Here is a 25,000-nt window from a genome sequence, read left to right on the forward strand (position 1 = left end):
AGACTGGGTCAAAGCAGGGAAATCAATCACGCTCAAAACATTCATGAAGTTACCCACATCGAAATCTTTTGCCAGTCTATCTTGCAACTGCCTTACAGTTTTGATGCATTTTTCCTCACTAGAATTATCAGGATAAGACATGACCTGTAAACCGCCTAGTATTTCGAGAGTTTTTTCGCAAACCAAGTGATCGCAATCATTTAACGCCGCAATCATGATATCTAAAGCTCCCATGTTAAAGAGCACTTGACAAACTTCATCAAAAACCTCGGCCTTCGCACGTTCAACTTCACACCCATGACCTGCTGATTCCTCGGAAAAAGATTTAGTCTCGCTGGTATTTACCCTTTCCTTCTCGGCGTTTGAGCGAGAGAAGAAACCAGTGACCGCCTTCCAAAATTCAAGGCCCCGAAGCTTGACCTCCCAGTCAAAATCCTGGCATGCGTGGCACAAACTTTGAACCATTTTAGAATGTTGCGGCACCTGACAAAACTCGCCCATGTTTTGAGCATCAGCAGATCTCTGAATTGTCTCGGTGTAGTTTCCGTCATCGGAGATTGTGTCCATCGGCGTATTATTTTCGTTGTTCAAACGACTTGAGGCGTCAGTATGAAGAATTTTCTTCGCCATGGGATGCCGTGTTTGAATCCAGTGGGTAAAACAATCCACTGCGTTGCGTCGTGGAAACGCTTCTTCATCTTTCACAACAACAGAAGCAAGCTTCTCCAAAAGGCTTTCCTGTGAGAGATAAAAACGTCGCTAAGTCAGCCAACGATAACTTAAGAGCTTAGTTACCAGTCGCCCAAAGACTTTGAGATTACGACGCGATCGTCAACGAGAACGCTACAAAACAATATCATTGCTTAAAAGAGGAAACATAATCGTGCTGCTCGTGCAGCACGCGGTTTAGCAAATATTTTTCCGATAATCTGCACAACGACGTCGTGAAATCACCAAAGTTGAAGTTTTGACGACCAGGCGAACGAGATGGACTTAAGCCAAAATCTTATGAGGTGACGTTTTCGTTGACTTATTTCTTGAATAGTCCATTTTACAGTTGTGTGGTTAGTTACCTGGCCTATGAATGAAGGTGAGGCTGGAGTTGACCTTGTTTTGATAGAAACCTCACTGCTTTTCTTATGTAAATTCTTACTAATTAGCATGACAACAACATCATTAACATAAGAAAAGAATGAAGGTCTGTGTCACAACAAGGTCATCACCAGCGTCACTTTCATTTAGAGGCCAGGTAACTAAGCACACAACTGTAAAGAGGTCTAATATTCCCTGGTTGGAAACCTAAGATTTGCGACGACGACGTCTAACGCCAACCGACGCACAACGTTCCCAGGGTCTCTCTTCTTCGCATGCGCGTTTTTGAGGCTCGAACGGCTACCGGAAGTGAGCAGTTTTCTCTTTTAACTTGTCTTCACACAACCACATTTACATTGCCAAGTATATTTTCTCCAGTAGAGATGATTCGTATAAAAATCTGGGAGACACCACTGTCGTGGCACGAGATATGTCCTCTTCCGGTTGCCGTCCGCGTCTCAGAAACGCGCGTGCTTCAGCTCCCTAATTTATCGTTGCTACGGCCCTGCATCCTGAGTGAATGACATTTAGCTTTTGGCTTCCTTGCACGGATTATGTATAACAAAGGAATATTTAACAAATCAAATAGCTTTTTGCGAGTACCTCAGTCACGCGACCAATCTTTAGTAGAGATGACCAAAGCTGTGACTGACAGACAAGCAAACTAATCACATGGATGGCAGAGGCGCGGACGTAACTATCACCGTCATCAATGGTATCCCAGACAATGGAAGGTATGTTCTGATAACACAGAAAATCGTGAACAGAATCTGAAAAATAAAAAGCATAAATGTTACTCACTACTGATTCCAAGTTCGAGTGAGGCCTAACACTACTGTGAAGTTTTTATACCCAATTATTCCATCAGAGATCAACCCTAGTATTGGAATTGGGCCCACACAAGGACAGAGAAAAACTCTGAACAGGGTGGGATTTAAACCCACGACCTTCGGATTAGATCACCGCTGCTCTCCCGACTGAGCTACAAGGCGAGAACGAGAGGAGGCCGTGGGTATGTGAGATGTTATTCACAAGGACAATTCCGGCTCGGAAGAAGAAAGCCAAAATTTTCACTCACAGTTCTGAAATTCCAGTTATTACGGTGTTTCATCGAGGGTCTTAAAACCGAAACCAACGAATCAGAACAAAGATGCACGATCAAGTATTCCAATTAACATAATCTCTTCCAATTAAACCCGACCACGTGCAAAGAGTGAGTGGTTTATTTTAAGAAAACCCCACCATCTTATGGCCCGATTAAGACAGTCGGCGTGCAGTTTGAGAGGGTATCTGCTAAAGTCCTTGGGTACGATCAGTAATGACTTGACATGGAACGATTACGTGGTAACTATCACCTCCAAAGCTGCACGACGATTGTATCTTTTGAGTCAGTTAAAGAGATCCGGCATAAGTCCTGGTGACCTGTTAGCTTTTTATCATAGTGGCATTAGATCAATGCTAGAATTCTCATGTCAGCTATTCCATCGAAGTCTCCCGAAATATTTGTCTGATAACATCGAACGTAGTCAGAGGCGCGCCATGGAAATAATCTTTCCTAGTTCATCGTACTGTGATGCGATGGATAAGGCCGGAATTCCAACACTTTCAGAGAGACGTGAATCATTATTTGTTAAATTATTTAAAGGTATTGTAAGTAATGAATACCACAAGCTGGCTTATCTGCTACTTCCTATGGCCAGTTCCCACGCTCGGCGTTTGAGAAATATAAAGAGATATTTTAATACTCCAGTTTGTCGCACCGATCGTATCATGAACTCTTTTATTATTAGCCGCGATCAGAAACCCAGCGATGTAAATAACCTTTAAACACAATTGTAATTAACCATTTTATTGTAATTTTTATCTTGTACGTAATTCAGTCCTAAGACTGTAATGTATGATGTTTTAATAAACGAGTTTACTACTACTACTACTACTACTCAACAGACGCGGCTCCCAGAGCGTGAAATGGCAATGGAAAGACATCTCTGATTGGCTGCGAAATCGCCAAATGTAAAATGGCCAGACAAAAACAAGATTATAATAATAAAAACAACATCAAACCTGACTGAGCTTGAACTCACCGTTGTTAAGTCGCATGAGGGATTCGACAAATTCCAAAGTCGAGTCTCGCACTTCCCACCTTGAGTCCCGCAATCTCCGAAACATCAAGAAAGCCAATTTAGCACGGTTTGCTTCCTTGACAGATATCTCCGGTGGAGAAGCTTGGCCTGGTGTACCGCCATCAAATCGGGCTCGTTTTGGCGATGTTTCTTCCCTTCTGCAGAACAATTCTTTGACAAATTCATCTCTAGCAGAGTCAAGAACTTTGCCTAAAGTCTTTAAAGAAAGTGAAATCACCTGCAAAAGAAATGAAATTAATCCAAATTCAATTTTTCATAGGAAGTCATTGAGCTTTGTTAACATTCTTTGTTGTCAAAACTTTGTTGCTATTCAGAAGTGGTTATTTTTTTGTCAACTGAATGTGGAAAGTACTTTATCACACTTGACACAATTTGGTTTTTGCGAACGTGCTTGCAACAGTTCAATTCAAAATGAAAGAAAAACGACAGCGGCCTTTTTAAAAGAAATGAAAGCAAAGGCAAACTTTTCTGCCCCTGGTGCAAGCTTACAAGCAATGTAGAATAATTATTGAGGAGGGCAATTCAACTCTACACCCTACACTGACGGTGGCACTTCAATTTGAAGCCTTCCTCAGTTCACACTGTACTGACACAGCTTGTTCAACTTGTTCCCAAGATATCTCCCTTTTCCATCCCAAGTACCTGGGTTAGTACTGTTTTACGACTTATGAACTTACAGTTTCAACACTGTTGGAATTTTCAATGAGACAAAGTAATGAAGCAACCAGCTCATCAAAGAGTTTATCAAGTGATGATAAATCTGTTGATTCAAGAAGACCTACAAGGAAAAACAAATGCATCATTCATTAACTGAAAAGATGGTGCGACAGGCCTACAACACAAATTGTTTCTCACTTACGATTGTCGTGTACGTCAGACAAAATGTCGTAAAATTTAAGAACATGTTGCGATAATCACAAGTCATGTCTTAAGTCAACTCAGGTTGAAGAACAGTGCTAATGCACGAGGTCTTGGTTCCCTGACATGATAAAGTCACAAGACCCACTACAGTCTACATTCCTTATCTGTACCCCTCTAAGGATTAAAAGATTCCTTTTCTCCTATTTCTTGTCCACATCTTTTAAAAAACGAAACCTACAGGATAAGTACGAGTAAGTGAAGGTAAGTACAGTACTTGCAGTCAAGTGGAGGAAGGTCTTTTGTGGATGTTTCGACTAGCCTGTAAGCGGGCTTCCTAGTTTGATGTTTGAGGCACTGGAGAGCCCTGTACTCCCTCCACCCTTCATGTGTGGGTCCAGGTATCCTGCTCGTTCGCCTTCACACAAGGGGAGGGAGGCGCCGTGACCTCATGGTTAGAGTGCTTGACTCCGGATCGAGTGGTCCGGGTTCGGGTCCTGGGCGGGGACATTGTGTTGTGTTCTTGGGCAAGACACTTTACCCTCACAGTGCCTCTTTCCACCCAGGTGTATAAATGGGTACTGGCGAAAATGCTGGGGGTAACCTTGCGATGGACTAGCACCCCATCCAGGGGGGAGTAGAAATACTCCTAGTCGCTTCACGCTACGGAAACCGGAGATAAGCGCTGGCCTGATGGGCCTCTCTAGGCTCATAACAGAGACTACCTTTTTTTGTGCTATCAATGTGAGAAAGAAAACAGCTTGGTATTTTGTACAACTGGATACAGTGCTATAAATTAAGAGGTTAAACTGAACCTGCTGCATTGGTAGGAAGTAAAACACAAATTTGATTTATCAAACAAGTAAATTAATAAAGATTTGAGCTGATATTTTGAGCATCAACCCTTAGTCAGAGCAAATTGAATTAATTTTAATACTTTCACTCGTTACCTAATGAGCTTTGAACCTCCGCAAAACTAGTAATGAGTTCCAAACAAGCCTTTAGCACTTTCTGGTTTCCTTGAAGACTCACTGAAGCCAGCTTTATTGGATCAGCAAAGTTTTCGATAAAGTTAAGACTCAGCTTTACCCAGTGCAATACAAAAGAACAATGTCTTGAAGAAGCCTGGAGTGGGAACAAAAACACCAGAGATAAATTCTGGAGAATATCATGATTTGCCAGAAAACAAGAAATACTTACAACCAGTCTGAGAGTTGTTTGTGGTATAGGCACTTACTAACCCTAAATCTGGGGACAATAGGGCACACAACAACTCACAAAAATCTTGTCATAAAGACAGACTATCCACAGCATATGCGTGACTGAGCTGGCTCACAGAGCCTTTGATTTGATCTACATAACAACAGACATAGGTTCATGAGTTTATCAGTTTCTATCATAAAAAACATTTGTATAAATTCCTCGTTATTATTGTTATTATATCATCATCATCATCATGAAACATCCTACATGACTTTGTATGGTTTTGACAGATTCAACTGGACAAAAATGATTGGAATTGAGAAAAATTCAATTATTGAATAGTCCCTAGTTAACTTCCAAACACTAGGGCAGTATTGAATGTATGAGAAAAATATTTCCTAGTTTTTTGGTCTGTTTTCATCAGTTTTCCTTATTTTCTTTTAATTCAACTTGGAATAGGTCATTTGGGAACTCCAACCACCCCTTTATGCAAGAAATTTGGCCCACATTAAAAAAAAAATGACATAGCAGGCACTTAAACAGTCAAATGAAAAGATCTTGCCTGAAGCCTGATTCCTTCCAATATTTGCCATTGCTTTTCTGTTCAATAATGGTCATTACTCATTTCAATAACTTATCATCAATCACCTGTTTTATAAGCTGTTGTGCTGTAGCCATTGTTTGACAAATAACTTTTGTCTGTGAATTACCAGTACTGTTATCTCCCTTGATCCATTGAGCCAAGATATTCTGAAGCTGAATCTGTTTCAGAAAAGCATATAACATATTTATTTTTCCTCTGTTTTATGTGGAAAAATTTTGTATTGCTTTTCAGATGTTACAGTTGTATGTATTTATCCATAACACTAGCTTCCCCTGTTGAGGTACCGGGGACCACACTACGATGAATTACAAACAACAATAATTTGACCGTCAAGAGTTCATGAAGTTCAGCATATCTGCAAATTATAGTTATTCAGTGGATGATCCTATGTTATTCCTACACTGGCCTCAACTTAAGAGAACCCCTTAAAAGATTGTATTCCAGGTTCGTAGGCACTCTAAAGATTCTGGATGTTTTGGATGAATTTCGTGCCGTACATTGCACAGATTCCTGCTGCCGATTGTGTGTGCCAGAAAACAGTCAAAACCTTTACCGTGTTATGATACATAATCTGCTAACTTTGCATGCCACAAGGTCATAGCACATTATATCCATCTTTGCCACAAAAAAGAGGAAGTGTTAATTGAATCTGCACAGAGGTGTCACAAGGGACTGAGGAAAAGGGACTCCCAACTAACATTGGACACAGCCTTCAAACAAAGGAATTGAAGCTTATTGGAAACTTATTTTTAAGTCACCTTTGCCTGGTACTCTTGCTGATTATCTTGAGACAGCAGGCAATCAACAAGTCCAATGTTTAAAACGTCTTCCTCTTTGACATGGCAGCCATTGGGTACGTTTTCAGGGTTACGGCAGGATGGATTGGACACAAGCTCTAATGTCAACTCCACAATGCCACAAAGTACAAATAACCAGTGAGAGGGAAAATCCCTAAGGAGGGGAACATATTTCTATTTTGTAAACTGAGGAATGGACAAAACCAAGTTGATGGAAGTTTGATTTTGATGATACAATGCGTATACTTCAGTCCTACAAGTTTCTAACTTGATCACGTTCCACCCACTCACACTGAAAAGAAATTTCACTGAGATTTATCTTATTTTCTATGGTTTAAAATAGACTTGGAATTTAATTAATAAGTCTACAAAAAAGTTGAATTCTCTTAAATGGACATTATTAAAGATCTTTGAAGAACTTTATGAAGCCCGAGACCAAACAGTTTAGCAAAGATACACAATTTTTTCCAATCTTTCTACAATAATGCAACTAGTGCCTTTGTAAGAACATCATACGATCCTTAAGAATTGTGATCTTTCAAAGCCTCTTCATAGTAATGAATCTTAACCCATTCACCCCTAAACTGGACTAAACCAGCCATATTTTACTCTGTCTAACGCCAGACGATTTTACTCGTCAATGGGTTATAATAAGCAGGTCTCATAGTGTTTCATCAGGGCTTGTCAAGAAATGTGTGAAGGCTTTCGTTTGCTAAAACTTGCTATAAAATGGAAGCTATGTCTGACATTAGACAAAGTAAAATCTACTACAAGAGGCCATTTTAAGAGGGAAACGGCAGATACACGAAAGTACCAGTAACAGTTGAATGAAACACAACATGGTTTCAAGCCCCAACTGGCAGAGGGTGACCTGTTGTGTCTTACAACAAACCAAGTCAGTGGCAAAACTGCATCCAACCACAAACTCACAATGTCTCACTTTTGTGACAACAGGACAAACCAGCTATCAATTCAAGGCCTAAGGAAATAAAACCCAGCTTGAAAATATCCACACACAGATCAAGAAGGATTTTGGAGGCCTGCAAGTCTTCAGTTCCAAGTAATCTTCCCCAATCTAATCCCCATCTCCTGAAAAGAAAGCAAAAATGCGTATTGTCAAGTTTGGCTATATTCTGGCAAAAGCAAATATTATTTTAGAATGCCTAATAGACCTTACTCACTTGTACATTTTATTTTCCCAATACAGATCATGTGATAATACTCAGGAAATTTGATCCTTTGTCTTGTTCATTAAAAAGAGTACATGCAAGCACGTATATGTCTGCATGCATTTCATTTGATTTGCGTTCGTTTGTTTATTTCAGTTTACATTGTCCCCAAATAGTGCCTCAGTGCTAGAAGACAAGACACTCAAATAAATTTCCTTTTCTTTTTCCTTTTTTCCCCTTTTATTCACTCTTTTTAATGAACAAAACAAGTTAGGACCAAATCTCCTGAGTATTATCACATGATCTGTATTGGGAAAACAAAATGTACAGTCCAGTGAATAAAGGTCTATTAATGGCTTTAGCATTAAATATTGTGATTGATCTTGGTCTGGACATGTGCTATATCTACAATCACAGCCAGATTTAATGGGATGAGAGTCAAATTTGATGAGGGATTAAAACAAATGTATCAACTGAAGTGAAACACCGAAATTAAGTTGTCTTGAAACCCCCCTTCCCCACCCCCCAATACAAAATATGCTCCTCTGTCCCTCAGTCCCACATGGGCTGCCTGAACTGATGATAATGAGTTGACTGGTGATGCTATGAGTAATTCATTCTACCTTGTATTCTTTGCCATTTCACAAATCACATCAACAATTTTCTGACATGCAGTTGCATCTCCAATCTTGATCACAGCCAGGCATTCAAAAAGCAGTCTGCTTTCTTGCAGAATCTTTTGCCCCATGGTAGAATCCTTACAAATCAACATTCGTGTAATCTCAATCACAGCTACAGCAGACAGTGGGAATTTTGAGTACTGCTGAGAGAGCATCAATTTCAACCTATCTGTAACATCAGCAACGTTCTTATCATCCAAAATTCTGTGAAATGTTTCCTGACAGTTCACAAGGGGAACTAAGCCACTTTGTTGGATGATATATGTTGCAATAAAACTCCTTGCTGAAGAGGCAACAAACATGCTGCGATCAGAAACATAATCCAATGCACAATTTACAAGACCTGTGTGAAAACAAGGATTGAATAAATTGGTACACTATATTCCCATTTGATGTACTCATCAATAATAATATTATTGAGTTGGTGAAGCAGCGAGAGGTTGGCTGTAAGACTCATTGGGAAATTATCTGTTGGGCTGGCTGTCAAGCTCTGACAGAAAAATGAGTGACTGGTTTACTGACTGGTGTGCTGGCTGGCTGACAGCTGACTTAACAGATACATAACTTGCTGGCTTACTGAGGATTATCAGTGATTCTCCATGAAACTAAGATTTCAATCATCATTAAAAGGAAGGAAATCACCAATAATGATATTTTGTTGCAGACAGCAAATTAAGCTAATTGGGTAATTAATAGAGAGACACTCAGGTGATCACTTAATTAATTAGTATAGGTAATTGCATGATTTTGAGTGCAATTTGAAACAAATAAGCATGAGTAAGTTTTTTCAAAGATGCACAAAATTACACAAGCCTGTAGGGCGAGTGCAATTTGTAGACTTTGAAAAAATGTACAAGTGCTTATTAATTCCAAACTGCCCTAGAAAAACCATGTGATTACTTATTAATAATATACATGGTTAACTTAAGCAGAGGTAATGCATGTGTATCATGCAATCATGGAAAAATTGCACCATCCAGGGCTCTTATTTGATTGGCTATCAATGCAAAAATGTAACCTTTTTGCACTAATTTCAAGTTCAGCACTAATTTCACTTGCCTGCACTCTGTTTGGCATCAATTGACATGCTCTCAGCCAATGAATGCGCTGAAAATTTTTCAAGTATATTATTAACACAGTTTACCCACAAAGAGTGTGAGATTCATTATTATAGGGAAGATATCTGTTTACAAACATCGCTTTTGTTATTCAAATGGGCCAACCATAGCAACAAAATACCCTTTGTTCCGACAGCCAATGAGGCTCTGGTTGGCACATTAATAACAATACAGTGTAGGTGACGTCAATGATATCTTCCCTATACTGTTGTTACATGAATGACAAGTTTCAAAACATTCTGTAAGGTAGGTGTTTAAAAGTGTCATCCACTTGAACAAAAGAATCCTTTGTTTTGACAGCCAGAAAGGCCTTAAGGTTAGCAATTAATTATCAACAACAGTTCAAGAACAATACCTCTATTACAAGAACAATTACCTCTATTATTCAGCCATTGCATTCCACCTTCGTGCTCTGTCAGCGAAATCAGAGCTTGAAAATAGCCATTCCTTACGTTTCCCTCTACCCACAGGTTTTCAACATTCTTTGGTTTGTCCAGAAATCCTGTCAAAAACTCACCACCCTTGACACTCAGAAAAATATTAAAAACCTTCTCTTCTGAAGCAAGAAGGCCAAACAGCCTTAGAAAAAAGGCAGACGATTCAGGATTTGAGAACACTTCCTCGGTTGTCATAAACTCCACTGTCCCACATTGAAAGAGCTTCTGTAGTTGTTGTTTAGTCTTGCAAACATATTTCAGCCACTCGAGAATTCTCTCCAAACTTGTATCATCGATGATTCTCTCGGAGTTTTCCACGAGTAAATTGAATAGAAATGGTAGGACTTCTTCCCAAGATTTCTTTGTATCTGGACCACTCATTTTTGCCCGCTTCTTTCCAGTTTGTCATGTGACGTGAAGGAGATCATCTGGGGCGGAATATTTACCTCAGTCTACCCTAGAGGGTAAATTTAGTGTGACGGAGGACGCATGCTTTCAAAATGGCGGAAGGTTTGTTGCCTTTCGTTCGTGGTCTGGATTTGACCAGGAATGACTTCAAAGTAAGTAAGAGTTATTTCATATCCTCTCTTTAACAGCTTAAACCTAACCACAGTGTTTTTGTTTTTTTTTCTAGAAGCTGGATTTCCCGAAACGAATAGCAGATATGCCAAATTTACGATGGTTGAAGTTAAACAAAACTGGTTTGGAATCTCTACCGGACGAGCTGTCACACCTCATGAAACTGGTAAACAACAACTATATGTATCTTCTGAGCCTTTCTATTTCATGTCTGTCCTACTTCTCTCTCTTCTTTATCTCGCAATTAGGGAGCTACTGGTTTATTATTCAAGGTAACTTCATTTTCATCAGCTGTTTCCGTTCAGCTAGTTGTCGGCCGAAATGACGTTTTGATGGGAAATCAAATGAATTTTCAAAACCTATGTGTTCAACCTTACTAGGGTGAAAGATGGTTTTATTGAATCGGAAGAGATTAAAAGATCTTTTTTATACGTTGGCTTGATTTTGATTTCCTCCCATTGTTGTTGTATATACAGTTCGTAAAAAATGTTGTATGTCGGTTATAACATAACATAACTTTATTTATACTCGAATCAATTGGAGCTTGTTAGGCTCCTAGCATATACAGCTGATGTGTACAAGACACAGGTCACAGGTCACAGGTCATTGGACCTGTGACCTGTGTTTTGTGCATGCTGTGTCAGGTATTGGTGATTGTTCCAGGTATGACAACTGTGCATCTACATGTGACCTTTTGATTTGCTTTGGGGGCCATGTTTGGGCATAACCAGGAGTTACAGTGATGGTTTTCTTTGAAATTTTAAATTCTAATTGTCCATTAAATTAAATTCTCAAGAATGAAAACATGTACAAACGACTGGATCCCACTTACACACATCTATCTTCTTACCTCATTGCAGGAACACTTATCACTGAAAGAAAACAAATTAGCAAGTATCCATGGAGATCTGTCTACTCTTTCACACTTACGGGTAAAGGGAATCAGTTAAACCAGCTGCATTTGTGTGCAAGATCAAGAATTATTCAGTGTTAAATTCCGTCACTCTTTCTTTTCTGACAGGTTATTAATGCACGTCAAAACCAGTTGAAGAATTCTGGAATTCCTGGTGATATCTTTGGTCTTGAGGATCTCTTGACTATCGTAAGTTCTGTGTTATTAAGCTATATTTGTTTTAAGAGTTTTTATTGAAAGACCTGTATTTGGGAACATCTCATAGAATAAGCAGCAAAGTTATCATTGATGTCGCCTATTGTTATTGATGCACCATCCAAGGGCTGTTTGCTTGAAACTTGGGTAACACTAAGCGTTGATAAAGAGGTATCAAATCCTATAGGTTCCAACTGGTTTGCACTAACCAGGCTTCAAGCAACTCAGGCCATAGCATTATTGGCTTCACATTAAACAAAATATTCTTTTTCTTTAATGTTGCAATTGGGCAAATTTTCAAAACGAAGAGGATGTTTGTAAATATTATTGTACTATATAAGTCAACTGCTCAGAAATCTTAAGCACATAAATGCTACAATTAGCGGAGTTGCAATTCTGTACATACAACCTCCAAATCTAGGTGAGTTTTTCAGAGACTATTGCAAACCTAGCAAAAACATCTCAAACATAATGTCCACATGCACGCAGGACAACCACATGGTCCAACCAAATGTGAAATGTGGTCATAGATTGGTCCAAACAAGGTTGCAATGTGTTAAGAGTTTGGGACAGAGACAGGTAAATTCCATGTATGGATAACTCATCTGTGGCTTATGCTCCAACCCAGATGTTGAAATAAAACAAAAACCAAACATATTTTTAAATTATAGTAATTAATTGATCATTGGATTAATTTTCAGGATTTCAGTCACAATCAGCTAAAAGAGGTATGTTTTACTGTTTTTTTGTCAACCATTGTCTAAACACTGGATATTAATCATTGACTTTGTTTAGGATAGTCAGCGGTTAGAAGCAATGTTAGCTGTGCTCTTCGTCCCTTATTTGAAATTGGACGTGTGTTTAAAGTAGTGTCTATTTCTGTTTACTACAGGTTCCACCTGAGCTGGAAAATGCAAAAGCTCTCATTGTGTTATCTCTAAGCCATAACAAGTGAGGTTTTCATTGAGACAAGTAGTGGAGTTGAACATTTTACTCAATTTCATTGATTTTCACCTTTTTTCATTTTCTTTAGAATTTCTGTCATTCCAAATCAGTTGTTTATTAATCTAACAGACTTGATTTTCCTTGATCTTGGAAATAATCAGATAGGTGAGTTTGACACTGACGTGTCCCATGACCTTTCTATTGCAGTAATACATTGTAATACTTAACAGTAACTCCAATGACTTCATGAGGGGTTTCAAGCTTAATATATGACCAAGCACACATTCTCTTTTAATTAGGAGCTAAATATCAAATCAAATTAAATGGTGAGAAACTCTCAAAGCAATGCAGAAAACCAGAGAACACTAGTCATATAATTCATTGTCCGTGAATCAAACCCATGACAAATTGGAGGAAGGTGAGCACATTCGTCATTTGCTCCAATTCTGCTCCCCAGGAAGGCTAAGAGCAGTTGTATGGTACTGGTTAAATTTGAGTTTCGGTGAAAATGATTTAACCTACATTGATTTGTAATTTCTTCAAATATCTCTATTTATGATAATAACTACCAGACACAAAGAAATTACAAATCAACCTACAATAGGTTAAAATCATTAATTGGACTTCAAATGAAAATTTACTCGTAACATAAGAGTGTGCGTGATCTCAAAAAGTAACTACTGTAGTATGATTTTGCTAGAACCATAAGGCTTGTAGAGATTGGCTTAGCTGCTTTGTGTCCAGTTCCATACTGATTCCTTGAAGGAACCTTTTGAACAGTAAATCGGTGACACATGGTTCAACATTTGTTGATCAAAGATTAATATTGCAAGATGTTGAACCCTGTGTCATTGACTTAAGATGTGCTATATTCTTCTAGGCTTTCAATTTTTTGCCTCAAGAACTGTGTTACATGATTTTTCAATTAATACCTTTTCAGAATCCATTCCTCCACAACTGAGAAGACTGGTCAACTTGCAGACTCTGGTAGGTTTTTGTGACAACTAATTATTTATTGCAATGCAATAATCATTAATAGTACCTGGGCATCACAACAGGAGGTCACACAAAATGCAAAAACAGTGGTACAATACATGTATGTCCTTGTCATATGGCTCAGGTGTCAATAGTTAACAACATAGGTAGGTTAACCCATTGACTCCCAGGGGTTCCCCATTGACGAGTAAAATCGTCTGGCGTTAGACAGAGCAAAATACTCAGTCTGGCCAGTTTAGGCCGGTTTGGACGTCAAAGGGTTAATACAGTATGAAAAACAATAATGTGATGTAAGGAAGCCCTAAACTTTTTTTTAGCGTGGTGTAATATCCATGTCATCTCACATTTGATTTGAGATGATTAGATGTCATGTAATTGATTGTTAATAAACTCAAAATCTTCATTTGGTCATATTTGTGCTTTTTTGCGACAGATACTAAATAATAATCCACTTCTTCATGCTCAACTAAGGTGAGAGACGTTTCCCCTTTCACTTATTAAGCATGTACAAAAGTGATAAAAAGTGCATTTTGCAGTTTTTAATGAAACTTTGTCAACTGAATGTCACACCAAATTGAGCCTATTTTTTCCCCGTATCCATAGACAGTTGCCCTCATTGACCCACTTGCACACTCTTCACTTGCGAAATACACAGGTAAGGGTTTAGTACATCATGTGTTGTTTGTTGCCTTGAGCACTGTTCAGGATAGATACTGGTTCACCCTAATATAACCTGAGCTTATCCCCTTAACTGTAAAGATCTTGTGCTAGTTTACCTAGTTTATCTGGTTCACTGTATGAAAATTATTAAGTAAACTTGTAAGTGGTTGGAAAAGCCGGGATGACCAGATCTCATGGTTAATGCCTTAACTACTGGGCCATGCTGCCTTCATAAATTCTGATTTTAAAAAACGTGTATCCAATTGATCTTGAAAATGGCTTTGCACCATTGATTTTTATGGTATGAATTTTTATTGTCTCCAGAGAACAGTTACAAACATGCCAAATAAATTGGAGGGACTTGTCAATCTAGCAGGTACCAAAGAGATATGTGTATAGACTGACATCACTCATTAAATTTTAAAATCTCTTGAATGGAATCACATTTTCCATACCAGTGTAGTCCAGGGGCCCGTTTTTCGAAAGTCCTGAAAACTTTGCAGGCCTGAAAAGCCTTTTGTGAAACTGCCAACCGCTTGTTTTGGAATCTGATCTTTTAACATGTTTTCAAGTTAACTAAAAGAAACACGTAGACCTGTGAAGTTTGATGACTTAAATCCTCTCCGTTCTTGAGATACAAAGGGAATAGTGACACCTGAAAGTGGCCCGTAAAGTTTCGGGATTTTCGAGAAACAGGCCCCAGACAAGGACTTTAGCATGTGACTGGCGTGCTGACAGCCTGGTTGTGCAACATCATCCAGGAACAATAGTCTGTCTCAGGATTACACTTTTATTGGATAATAAAATTCTGTTAAGGTGTGTCCCTGAATTTCTGGACTCAAACCATTTTCAAAAGTACAGTCCCTTGACTGCTGAATGCTTAATTAACTATACAATCATTTGCATCTTTCAGTCAGCTGACCTGTTAAAAATCAAACAAACATTTGATTATTCAGACCCATAGTAGTTCATTTGTCTTCAGAAGTGTTATGCAAAATAATTTCTAAACCCTCTATGTTTGATTGTAATTGCAGACCTGGACTTGTCATACAATGATCTTCCAAGAGGTAGGGTAACATCTGAGCATGGTATACAGAAGTTCTTTTTCATCTTGATTTCATTTGAAATCCTCTGCCTATATTTTGCATTGCAGCTGGTTGAAGATGTAACATATTTTAAATCCTAGGGTGGACCTGCTTGCCGTGAAGTGCTAATTGAGTATATGTTGGAAGATTAGAGCCTGGCTATATTTGTAGATAAGTAGTTTAATGCTGTGTTTTCTGTAGTTCCAGAGCCAGTGTACCTGATTGCCAGCCTAAAGAGAGTTAACTTATCACACAACCAGATCACAGAAGTATCCTCACTTATCGGTCAGTAACTGATTTTTTTTTCTTTATTTATGTTTGTACAAAGAGGCAATGCCTAACCATGGTGTGCCTTGCAAAGGCAATGCCACAACACCGTGAAAGTGGTGCCCCACTGTTTACGCTTAGTGTGGATTCTTTAATGTTCCACTGAGAGCAAACAACCAAAGGTTCGTGGTTCAGGGCTTAGAGTTTATATAAGTCCTTCTCTGAGAAGACTTGAAAGTCAAACCATTTGACTTGCAGATGTAATTTCAAAGGCACCAATTTCTCCTGAGATAACACCTCTCGAGCATAGTCCAGGTGGTGTTGGAAACCTGGGTTACAACTTGGTGTTATGGATCACAAATATATGCTAATTAGTAGTGCTGCTCACTGCTGTAAAAGCATGTATAGGGTTTGACTTCATGGTTTTGTGAGGTTTCACAGTTCATACTACATGTAAATTCCACGTGTACGAAACCATAAAGTCGCAAAAGGTTAGAAACCATGAAATCCACGAAAGCAGTGAAACCATGACACCCAAGAAACCAGTGAAATCATAAAACGTGAAACCATGACACATGGAAATCCACCGAAACTATGACACCCACAAAACCAGTGAAACCATGAAATCCAAGAGACCAGTGAAACCATGACTCCCATGAAATCATTGAAACCATGAAACACAAGAGACCGCTGAAACCATGACACCAACAAAACCAAATTGTAAACAAGGAATCGTGGAACCCTTAAACCTGACCAATCCATGTAGCCAATCCTTGCACTCCAGTACATGCTTTTACACTGATTAGTGACTCTTGGTCTAGTAATTAGCACATATTCGTGATTCATTTATAACACCAAGTTGTAACCGAAACCTGTGACCTGGTGCAGGGTAGTCTGATACTCAAAGACATGAAACTGAGCCAGTCATTCAGTGGTTTGATGAGAAGGTATCGCCTAGTGGTTCCAAACCTTTCTTGGAGATGGTAAAGTCCAAGGGTGGCAATTTTGATTAAATTTTGCATTCAACCTTCAGATACTTGGACACAGTTGGAAGTGTTGAATTTATCAAGAAATCAACTTACAGGACTTCCAGTGAGTAACAGTTGTGTGCCATATTTCTGAAATTGCTAAAAACACCAATAGATGAATTCTGTACTGAAAATGATTTCCACCAAGTAAGAGTCTCTTTTCTAACCCTTTTTAGACTTTGACTTGATTTACTTTGATTGCTAATTTCAGTTTACAGAGTCCCCAATTAGTGCTCCAGCACTAGAACGACAAGACACTTAAAGTGCTACTGTGATCAAATTTTTATCTCATGAATTTTTAGGTTTATCATGAAGAATTCCAGGAAAGATTAAAAACCTCGTTTACCGTTTGGAAATATCTGCATTGGTTCTGGAGATATTTAAGTTTCAAAAATGGGTAAAATATGCAAATAATGTTACTGATAATGTCATTCACTCAACCCAAAATAAACTGTATAAACAGAGCTATCTCAGTCAATTTGCTGCAGAGACCATTGAAACTTGGTAGGCTAACAGTTACACAGGCAACACACCTTCGGTTGTAAAGAATTTGGTTCCCACGGCAACTCACTCTTTTCCAGTCCCCTCCAACCTGATTCAATAACATTTAGCAAGGCAACGAACTCGACCTAACATATTTATATGCTTACAGGGTCATGCAGATGAGGCACCATTGGCAAATATCAAAATAGAACACCAAAGGTGGCCAGCAAAGCCTTTAATATTAGGGAGGTCTGGAACCCAGTATGTTGCCATGGTAACAAAGCTGGAATGCTCATATTGTGGAGCATTTCTGATTCAAAGTGCCTGGGATATATTTTTTCATCATATGTGATCATAATTTGGTTGAGTTTATGACATCACTCGGCTAAATTGCATATTTTGAAAACTTGAATATCTCTGGAACAAAAAGAGATATTTGTAAATGGCTTACAGTAGATAGGAAAGATGCGAATTTCGTCATAGTAGCACTTTTTTGAGCTCATAGCCAATAATTATTGACAAGCTTGGGAACTGGTGTCTTAAAAGTTAGCCGGTAGGGGCCTGTTATGATCAAGCTATTACAGGCACCATCACACTGGAACACAGCCCAGTGGAAAACCACATATTTTCCAAGGAACTTCAGGACAAGAAGGGTGGGGCTCAATGAATCCACAACAATTCGAAAAACAGTGGCCAGCAAATATTGCATGGCCACGCTCAAGCAAGCCCTGCTGGATTCTGGGGCACTCCCAAAATAAAGGCACACATATTTGGCCGCTGCATTGGCTTGAGATTAACCATGCCTAAATTACTTAAATTTTAGCCTAATTATACACAAAACTACAATAGATTAACCCTTTCACCCCTGTGGGGTCCCCCATTGACAAGTAAAATCGTCTGGCGTTAGACAGAGTAAAATCTAGAAGTGTCACTCTTAGGAGGGAAACGGTTAAAATAAGTTGTACCTAAATTTCATGGTTACATGAATCTTGCATCATTTGTTTTAGGCAGCACTTTGTAAACTCGTGGCTCTGAAAAAATTGTTTATAAATGGTGAGTAACTTCATTTTGGTTGGCATTTTTTGGTAACTTCCAGACAATAAAGTAGCTTTTCTTTCCATTTTAAAAACCCCTGCATTAATTAGAATTTTGACTACAAGGCTTAGTTTTGTTCACAGATTTTTTTGCTGCATCCAGTGTTGAGTAAATTTGTTCCAGTGGTCACCACCAACTGTGTCTTAACCGCGTTAATTTCCTTTATCGTGAAATTCTACCTCCCCCTTCGCGTTAATTTTCTTTATTTGAATGTTGGTTTACATTAAATTCCCGTTAATTTAAGTCGTGTTAATTTCCAATACCTTAATTTCATAGAGCGTTAATTTCCTATAATAAAGTATGCAAATAAAGAGTCACGTTGTTGTTAAAGTATCTTCGCCATCAACATGTTGCAGTAATTTTGTCTAACTTAACACTGCATTTTGAACAGCTTTTACCCTTGCAAATTACTAATGAATGTCACGGTGAAAGTTATTGATTTCAGTGTTAATTGTGATAACATTGACAACATTTTATACAAGGCACTGTTTATGGCTTTTGTTATTGTTTTTCATGTGATTTTTTTTAAGGGAATAACATTAACTTTGAGGGGTTACCCACTGGAATTGGAAAACTCTACAATCTTGTAAGTGGCTTTCTTTGTAATCTTTTTTTTATGGCATGTGCCCACATTTCTTTTTCAAAACCTGTTCCATCCAATTTTGTTTGCAGGAAGTGTTCATGGCAGCATGCAATAAACTTGAGTGCATTCCAGAGGGCCTGTGCAGGTATTGGAAAAAAACTGTCACCAAAACTGGTAGATTTCTTGTTTCTATTGATGTTAACAGTGTAATATGCTCGTAAGAAGGATGGGAAACCTGTTGCTTGGCAACGGGTGAAAGGACTACTGAAAAATCAGACTCCTTTGATCCTCACAGTTATGAACGCAATTTAGCGCTTGCGTAGAGAAGCCTGAAAAATTCAGGACTTCACCGGGGTTTGAACCTGTGACCCTGTGATACCAGTGTAATGCCCCAACCGACTTAGCCTGTTCCAGGCTCTCAGATAGTCGAGAAAACGAAAAGAACTGCGTGTGAAAAGCGAGTGGGGGCTTGGGTCGAGGTGAGGCGGGAGAGCCTGTAAGCATCTCTTTAAATTCTTCATTCCGGTATACCAGCTCCTGGTATACCCTCTGATTGGCCAATTTTGACAGTTTACATCAACACTTTCGTCATCATTTCGATTCACGCGCGGAGCACGAAAGAAAGAGGTCAACTGTCGCTGAGTGTCTTAAAGTATTCACAAACGTACAAGCCCTCAGATTCGAGCAAAAGTTGAGTCTGTTCAACTTTAATAAGTTGAAAAAACGATCCGTTTGCAATGCTTCCAACTGGTTTTGGTAAAAGCATAAATTTTCAGTTACTGCCGCGCGTTGCGAAAGCGCTCCAATGTTGTGATACAACAACTCTCCACACCGCTTACCATATAGCATCACCGGGTACGATATATAGTTCGCACTTGACACAACTATTATGTCCCCTGCACGCCACAATTGTTAGCATTCAACGGCGCTCTCTGAAAACTCTGACGAACGAGAAAAATACAATATTTTGTTATTCTTTCTTATGCAAATACTTGGCTGCGTATTCGAATTCACCAGCTAGGGTCAATTAAATTTCTGCCTTCATCGCCTTCGAAAAAATGAAAGCAAAAAGAAAAAACCACTTAGAAAGAGCGCAAAAATTTGCCGAAAACAGGCTTGTATTTCCGTTGTATGTCTTAAAGCTTTAAAAGATCAAGCGATTTCAGGAAGGGAAGGTGATGGCTACGTGTCTGTATACTGCAAATGCAATTAAAGCCATCCACATGAAATATCAATCTTTCACATTCATTATCGGTTGTCCTGATGCATCAGAGCTGAAGTTTATTGATGAGACCATCTTATCATCTAGGCCAGAAACTTCAATGGTCGGGTTTCTGTTTTCCTTGGAAAAGTCAACAGAGCGTCGGGAACTCGCAGCTTTCGAACTGGTCGTGTCTTTTGGTCGAATTTGCTAAATCTCCCGTCGGTGATTTCCTTGACACTCGTTTCCCGGTCGCTTTGACAATGCCTTCGTTCGATTGTAAAGTTATTTTCCTAAAAGTGCCTTAAATTCTGGCTAACGTACTCGCACAAGTGAGAATTAACGCATCACCTCTGAACAACAATAAAAGAATCGCGCTTGAACTCGCGTGGGACCACACAATGCCGCCCTTTTTCAACACTTTGACATTGACATTTTGACATGCAAAAGGTTATTTGCAAAGTGGGCGGAATGAAGAATTTAAAGAGATGCTTACAGGCTCTCCCGCCTCGCCTCGACCCAAGCCCCCACTCGCTTTTCACACGCAGTTCTTTTCGTTTTCTCGACTATCTGAGAGCCTGGAACAGGCTACAACCGACTGAGTCCTGAACTTTTCAGGCTTCTCTACGCAATTGCTAAAATTGTCTTCATAACTAGGAGGATCACTTAATTTCATACCCGCAATTCAATATATCATTCATTTTGTATATCATTTCGCTCATTAAGAAGAATTTGGAGCGACATGTACACTGTACCATGTCCATGACATCGACTGGATCCTCGACCCCATTGTGCTGCAAGAATTCCTCCAATTTATTGGAGGGTAGGTGCCGTAAAGGTTGCAAGAGAGGAGGTAACACTCTCCTGAGCAGCAAGGAGGTCCCCGTGGAAAGTGAGCCACAGTCCACCCCCCAGGCACCTGTCAACACATCACTGAGAAAAACCAGTCTTTGGAATGTACCCTTACCCCAAAATTTGGGAGGGAGGGAAATGAAGCACGCAAGCAAGACAACAACTTGAGCCAAAGCATGTGGCAATCTCCCTGCAAATCTCCCTGGAGTCCCCCAATATCCCAGTTAAAACTGCTGCATTTGGCTTGGTGTTAACTTTGCCTTCAGTAACTTGTATTTAGCCTCATTAAACAGCAATAGTTGCATCTGAAATTTGAGCCTTGTGACATTGTAGAGCCACTGGATCAGTGGGACACATTGTAGGTAGGTAGCTCAGTGGGTAGAAAGTGGAGACTGGTTGCAGAGATCATCAGTTTGAATCCTTTTGCCAATCAACTACTAGCTAGTTGATTTTTTGTTTATTTTTAATTTTTGTACATTTTGGAACTTTTCTATCTGAAAACAACCCTGTTGTCTTTCATTGCACAGGTGCATCAAGTTGCATAAACTCATTCTTCACACAAATTGTTTGTTTACCCTTCCAGAGGGAATTCACTTTTTGACAAACTTAGAGGTAAAAGACTGCATCCATTATTATAGTGATTGTAATGCATTGAGTTCTGTTATAGAGGACGTAGTTAAACTTAAATGTTGTTTTGGGTTACCACGCAGCTCTCAGAACCACTCTCGGAATTGGTTGAGAAAACAATGGACACAAAGAACGATTTAAGAAATAGAAAACACGTACCATAATTCTATCGAGTTATAGAAACATGAGTGAAAGTTTGGGAGCACGAGAAATGCTGTGGGAACACAAGCCGCAGGCAAGTGTTTCCACTAACTCTAATTACTCTACTCTAATTATCAAAATGTACATTCTCTTTGTTCACTACGTCAACAGCTCATGCTAGTTCTGTGTCTTCATCGAGTTATAGAAACACGATTTTTAACCAATCAGCACGCATATTTTCTTAGGACTGTTTTCTAAACAATCATAGAAACATTGGACCATGGCATTAAACACAATAGAGCTGCATCCTAAAGGGATCCAATAAAATTAGAGGTTGTAAAGAGCCGCATCCTAAATCATTATTTTGGGCTAACTGAAATGGCCTTGTTTTCACTGAGCAACATGCCCCTTCATCAGACTTACCAGTGTACACACAGCAGTCAAATGACCAAGTAAAAGTCTAGAGTCTGGATGAGAACGCGTTAAGAGAACACATGCATTGTAGATTTTCGGAAGTTCAAACCTCTTTTCCTTCTCTAGAGATGGCGGCCCTTATCCCTCTAGCCTCCTTGATCTTTTGGCTGTCCCTATTAACACAGTAACATATTTACTCGAATAAGTGCCACTGCGCTTACCGGTATTTAATTTTTCATGCCTCAGGTGTGGTGCTTATTCAAGTGTGGTGCTTATTTAAAAAGTGGATGGCACAGAAATATTTCTATGCAGAGATTGACATAAACATCTTTTGATAGTCACCATTTGACTCTCATGGCATTTTACTGAATGGACGAGCAGTGAAATACAATCACTTTGAACTGAAGAAGATCAATCTTGATGCAAAGAAATTCTCCATGCTGTGTTAGAGTTACTTTTAAGTGTTTTTTTTTAATTTGACGGAATTCCTCGAATCAGTGCTGCATTGGGACCGCGTGCTTATTCAGGGGCAATACTTATTTGCTCTTTTGTTGCAAATGCTGCGGTTATTGGAGGACGGCACTTGTTTGGGGGCGGCACTTATTCGAGTAAATACAGTGTGTTACATGTAAACTGACATGAGATGTTTGATGCCCCTGAGAGTCCTCTTTGTGTGATAGGAACTTGATGTGCGCAATAATCCTGAGTTAGAGATGCCTCCTAAGCCTGTTCCTGATGAGCTTGGAAGTGGTCCTGAATTTTACAACGTGGATTTCACACTACAGACCCAGCTCAGAATGGCGACAGGAGCACCACCTCCACAAATGTGTAGGTACCAGAAATATATAAACCCATTGGCTCCCGGGGGTTCCCCATTGACGAGTATTAAATCGTCTGGCATTAGACAGAGTAAAAGACTAAGTAAGGCCGGTTTGGGTGTAAAAGATCAAGCTTCAGAGACTAAAATAAGGAGACTTGAGACTGTTTTAAAGATTATTAATTGTAAGGGTATTTCGAACAGTATAAATGGGAATGTCATCCCAAACATTAGGTGCTTGATAACAGATGGCAAATTCATATCTTAGAAAGGATTTATGTAAGTTAAAGCGAGAACAAATTTTGTAATCAGGGTACCTAATCACAATTAAAGTGGAGAAGAGAAGACGGAGAAGGAAATGGAATGAAATGAAGATTAATTTTTTACAGCTGTTACCAAATGACAGAAATTTTTTGTTGTTCCTTTATAAATTATTAATAGTTGAGTAAGTAATCAAAGGGCTCAAGAACCCATTAATTAACTGCTAAATTACATATCTGGTACTCTTGAGTTGTCTTCTTCCTTAACCCATTCACTCCACAGTCACCCCAGGATGCCCCCAGTTGACAAGTAAAATTGTCTGCCGTTTAGTCTCACTCTTAGGGATCAATGGGTTAAACAAATAGTATTTTTGCTATTTCGTTTTAAATATATATAGAGGATATTACACGGTTGCGAGAAGATATGAATTTTATTTTCGAGTGGCAAGAACAATATCTCACTCGTTCGCTTTGCTCACTCGTGAGATATTGTTCTTGCCACGAGAACATAAAATTCATATCTTCGAGCCAATGTGCAATGTTCTTTTTATTATATGGAGACTAAATGTTGAATATTTCCGATTTTATTGTGTTCGAAAGTAGTCAAGTTTTACAAATACAGCTGGGCTTTATAAAAAAAGGCGGAAAAAAAAAGGCGGGAATCGTGACGTCATTGAACAATATGACACTCACAAAGGTGACATACGGAAAATATGCCACTCGGGTCCCGGATGAAGTGGCGTATGGAATCTACGAGTGGTTTAGTTCCCAGTAAAACACTCTCCTCCATATAATATATATATATATATATATATATAACTCAAATGAAGACAAGACACATTTATAGAGAACACCTATATTTCGACTGACTTGTCGGTCTTCTTCAGGGTGAATGAAGAAAAACCGTTATACAAAATTTCTTCTACACCACTGAAATACCAAAGGGCGCGCTACGACTTCAACGGTAAATAACCGTAACAATTCAAACTTAAGTAACATCCGCATATGTATAGTATTTTTAGCTTTTTTTATTTAGTTTTTCATCTTTTTTGTATTTAGTATTAAGTAAAGCTACCTATCTATCTATCTATCTATCTATCTATCTATCTATCTATCGATCTAAGACTTGGTTATTCAAAGAAGCTTTTAGTTAGGACTTCTAGATTTGTTATTTATTTATCGTTAGGGTTAGTTAATTTTAGTTTTTCATAAAGTTTTATGAAGCGCCATTGGACCACTGGGAAATGGCTCTATAGAAAGTTATTATTATTATTATTATTATTATTATTAGTTGTTTGAACTTGTATGTTGATTGATGCTTCTAGTTTAAAATGTTTTCCCTCAGGCTTGTTTTGAGGTATACAGTTTTATTCAACTTCTATATGTTGAGATTATAATAAAGGTCAGGTTGTGGCAGGCGGCTTGGCATAGCTACCACTGGTGTGTGAGAAATACTGTTCTTGCGGCTGTGCACTTCATTTCTTTTTTCGTTTCATTCCTCTGTGTGATTACTTCACACTTAAACCCTAAATCCCCTTTCATGGGAGGTACCTCCTATCACAATGGATATTGAGATGCACAGGAACCCCACAATGGTTCATGCAGTTGGGTAAATTCCAAGAAGTGTCATGGCTTCAAAATGGCCAACCAAACAACAAACTACAAGACCACTGCAGGGAAATTATAATAATAATAATAATAATAATAATAATAATAATAATAATAATAATAATAGTAAATAAAAATTTAAAAAATAA

The 25,000-nt window shown here is 38.8% G+C and overlaps 2 protein-coding genes across 6 annotated transcripts in view; one reads left to right on the forward strand and one right to left on the reverse strand.

Moving 5' to 3' along the window:
* Window positions 1–10,524, reverse strand: part of LOC138059451 (BRCA1-associated ATM activator 1-like) — a 10,874-nt gene extending 350 nt beyond the window's left edge. The window contains exons 1-11 of one of the 5 annotated variants that reach the window (XM_068905065.1): window positions 10,042–10,524; window positions 9,607–9,654; window positions 8,491–8,890; window positions 7,716–7,787; window positions 6,660–6,852; window positions 5,946–6,059; window positions 5,045–5,219; window positions 3,914–4,014; window positions 3,177–3,453; window positions 1,696–1,862; window positions 1–738 (exon numbers count right to left, since the gene is read on the reverse strand). The exon at window positions 1–738 is cut by the window's left edge and continues 350 nt beyond it. In XM_068905065.1, the coding sequence (XP_068761166.1) occupies window positions 1–738; window positions 1,696–1,862; window positions 3,177–3,453; window positions 3,914–4,014; window positions 5,045–5,219; window positions 5,946–6,059; window positions 6,660–6,852; window positions 7,716–7,787; window positions 8,491–8,890; window positions 9,607–9,654; window positions 10,042–10,483 (2,727 nt within the window). In that variant the 5' untranslated portion in view covers window positions 10,484–10,524. Of the gene's footprint in view, window positions 739–1,695; window positions 1,863–3,176; window positions 3,454–3,913; window positions 4,015–5,044; window positions 5,220–5,945; window positions 6,060–6,659; window positions 6,853–7,628; window positions 7,788–8,490; window positions 8,891–9,606; window positions 9,655–10,041 lie in introns of all 5 variants that reach the window. The other 4 variants (XM_068905063.1, XM_068905067.1, XM_068905068.1 and 1 more) reach the window with 4 other exon arrangements.
* A 50-nt stretch (window positions 10,525–10,574) lies between these two features.
* The window catches only part of LOC138059464 (protein flightless-1 homolog), a 48,914-nt gene continuing 34,488 nt past the window's right edge, over window positions 10,575–25,000 (forward strand). The window contains exons 1-19 of the mRNA XM_068905083.1: window positions 10,575–10,662; window positions 10,737–10,847; window positions 11,542–11,613; window positions 11,703–11,783; window positions 12,491–12,517; window positions 12,682–12,740; window positions 12,823–12,899; window positions 13,675–13,721; window positions 14,164–14,201; window positions 14,334–14,385; window positions 14,715–14,766; window positions 15,425–15,457; window positions 15,677–15,760; window positions 16,776–16,834; window positions 18,261–18,306; window positions 18,879–18,934; window positions 19,021–19,076; window positions 21,512–21,596; window positions 22,847–22,994. Of these exons, the coding sequence (XP_068761184.1) occupies window positions 10,603–10,662; window positions 10,737–10,847; window positions 11,542–11,613; window positions 11,703–11,783; window positions 12,491–12,517; window positions 12,682–12,740; window positions 12,823–12,899; window positions 13,675–13,721; window positions 14,164–14,201; window positions 14,334–14,385; window positions 14,715–14,766; window positions 15,425–15,457; window positions 15,677–15,760; window positions 16,776–16,834; window positions 18,261–18,306; window positions 18,879–18,934; window positions 19,021–19,076; window positions 21,512–21,596; window positions 22,847–22,994 (1,243 nt within the window). The 5' untranslated portion in view covers window positions 10,575–10,602. The remainder of the gene's footprint in view (window positions 10,663–10,736; window positions 10,848–11,541; window positions 11,614–11,702; window positions 11,784–12,490; window positions 12,518–12,681; window positions 12,741–12,822; window positions 12,900–13,674; window positions 13,722–14,163; window positions 14,202–14,333; window positions 14,386–14,714; window positions 14,767–15,424; window positions 15,458–15,676; window positions 15,761–16,775; window positions 16,835–18,260; window positions 18,307–18,878; window positions 18,935–19,020; window positions 19,077–21,511; window positions 21,597–22,846; window positions 22,995–25,000) is intronic.

The sequence above is a fragment of the Montipora capricornis genome, chromosome 8 (assembly GCF_036669925.1).
Source record: "Montipora capricornis isolate CH-2021 chromosome 8, ASM3666992v2, whole genome shotgun sequence".
Classification (NCBI taxonomy): Eukaryota; Metazoa; Cnidaria; class Anthozoa; order Scleractinia; family Acroporidae; genus Montipora; species Montipora capricornis.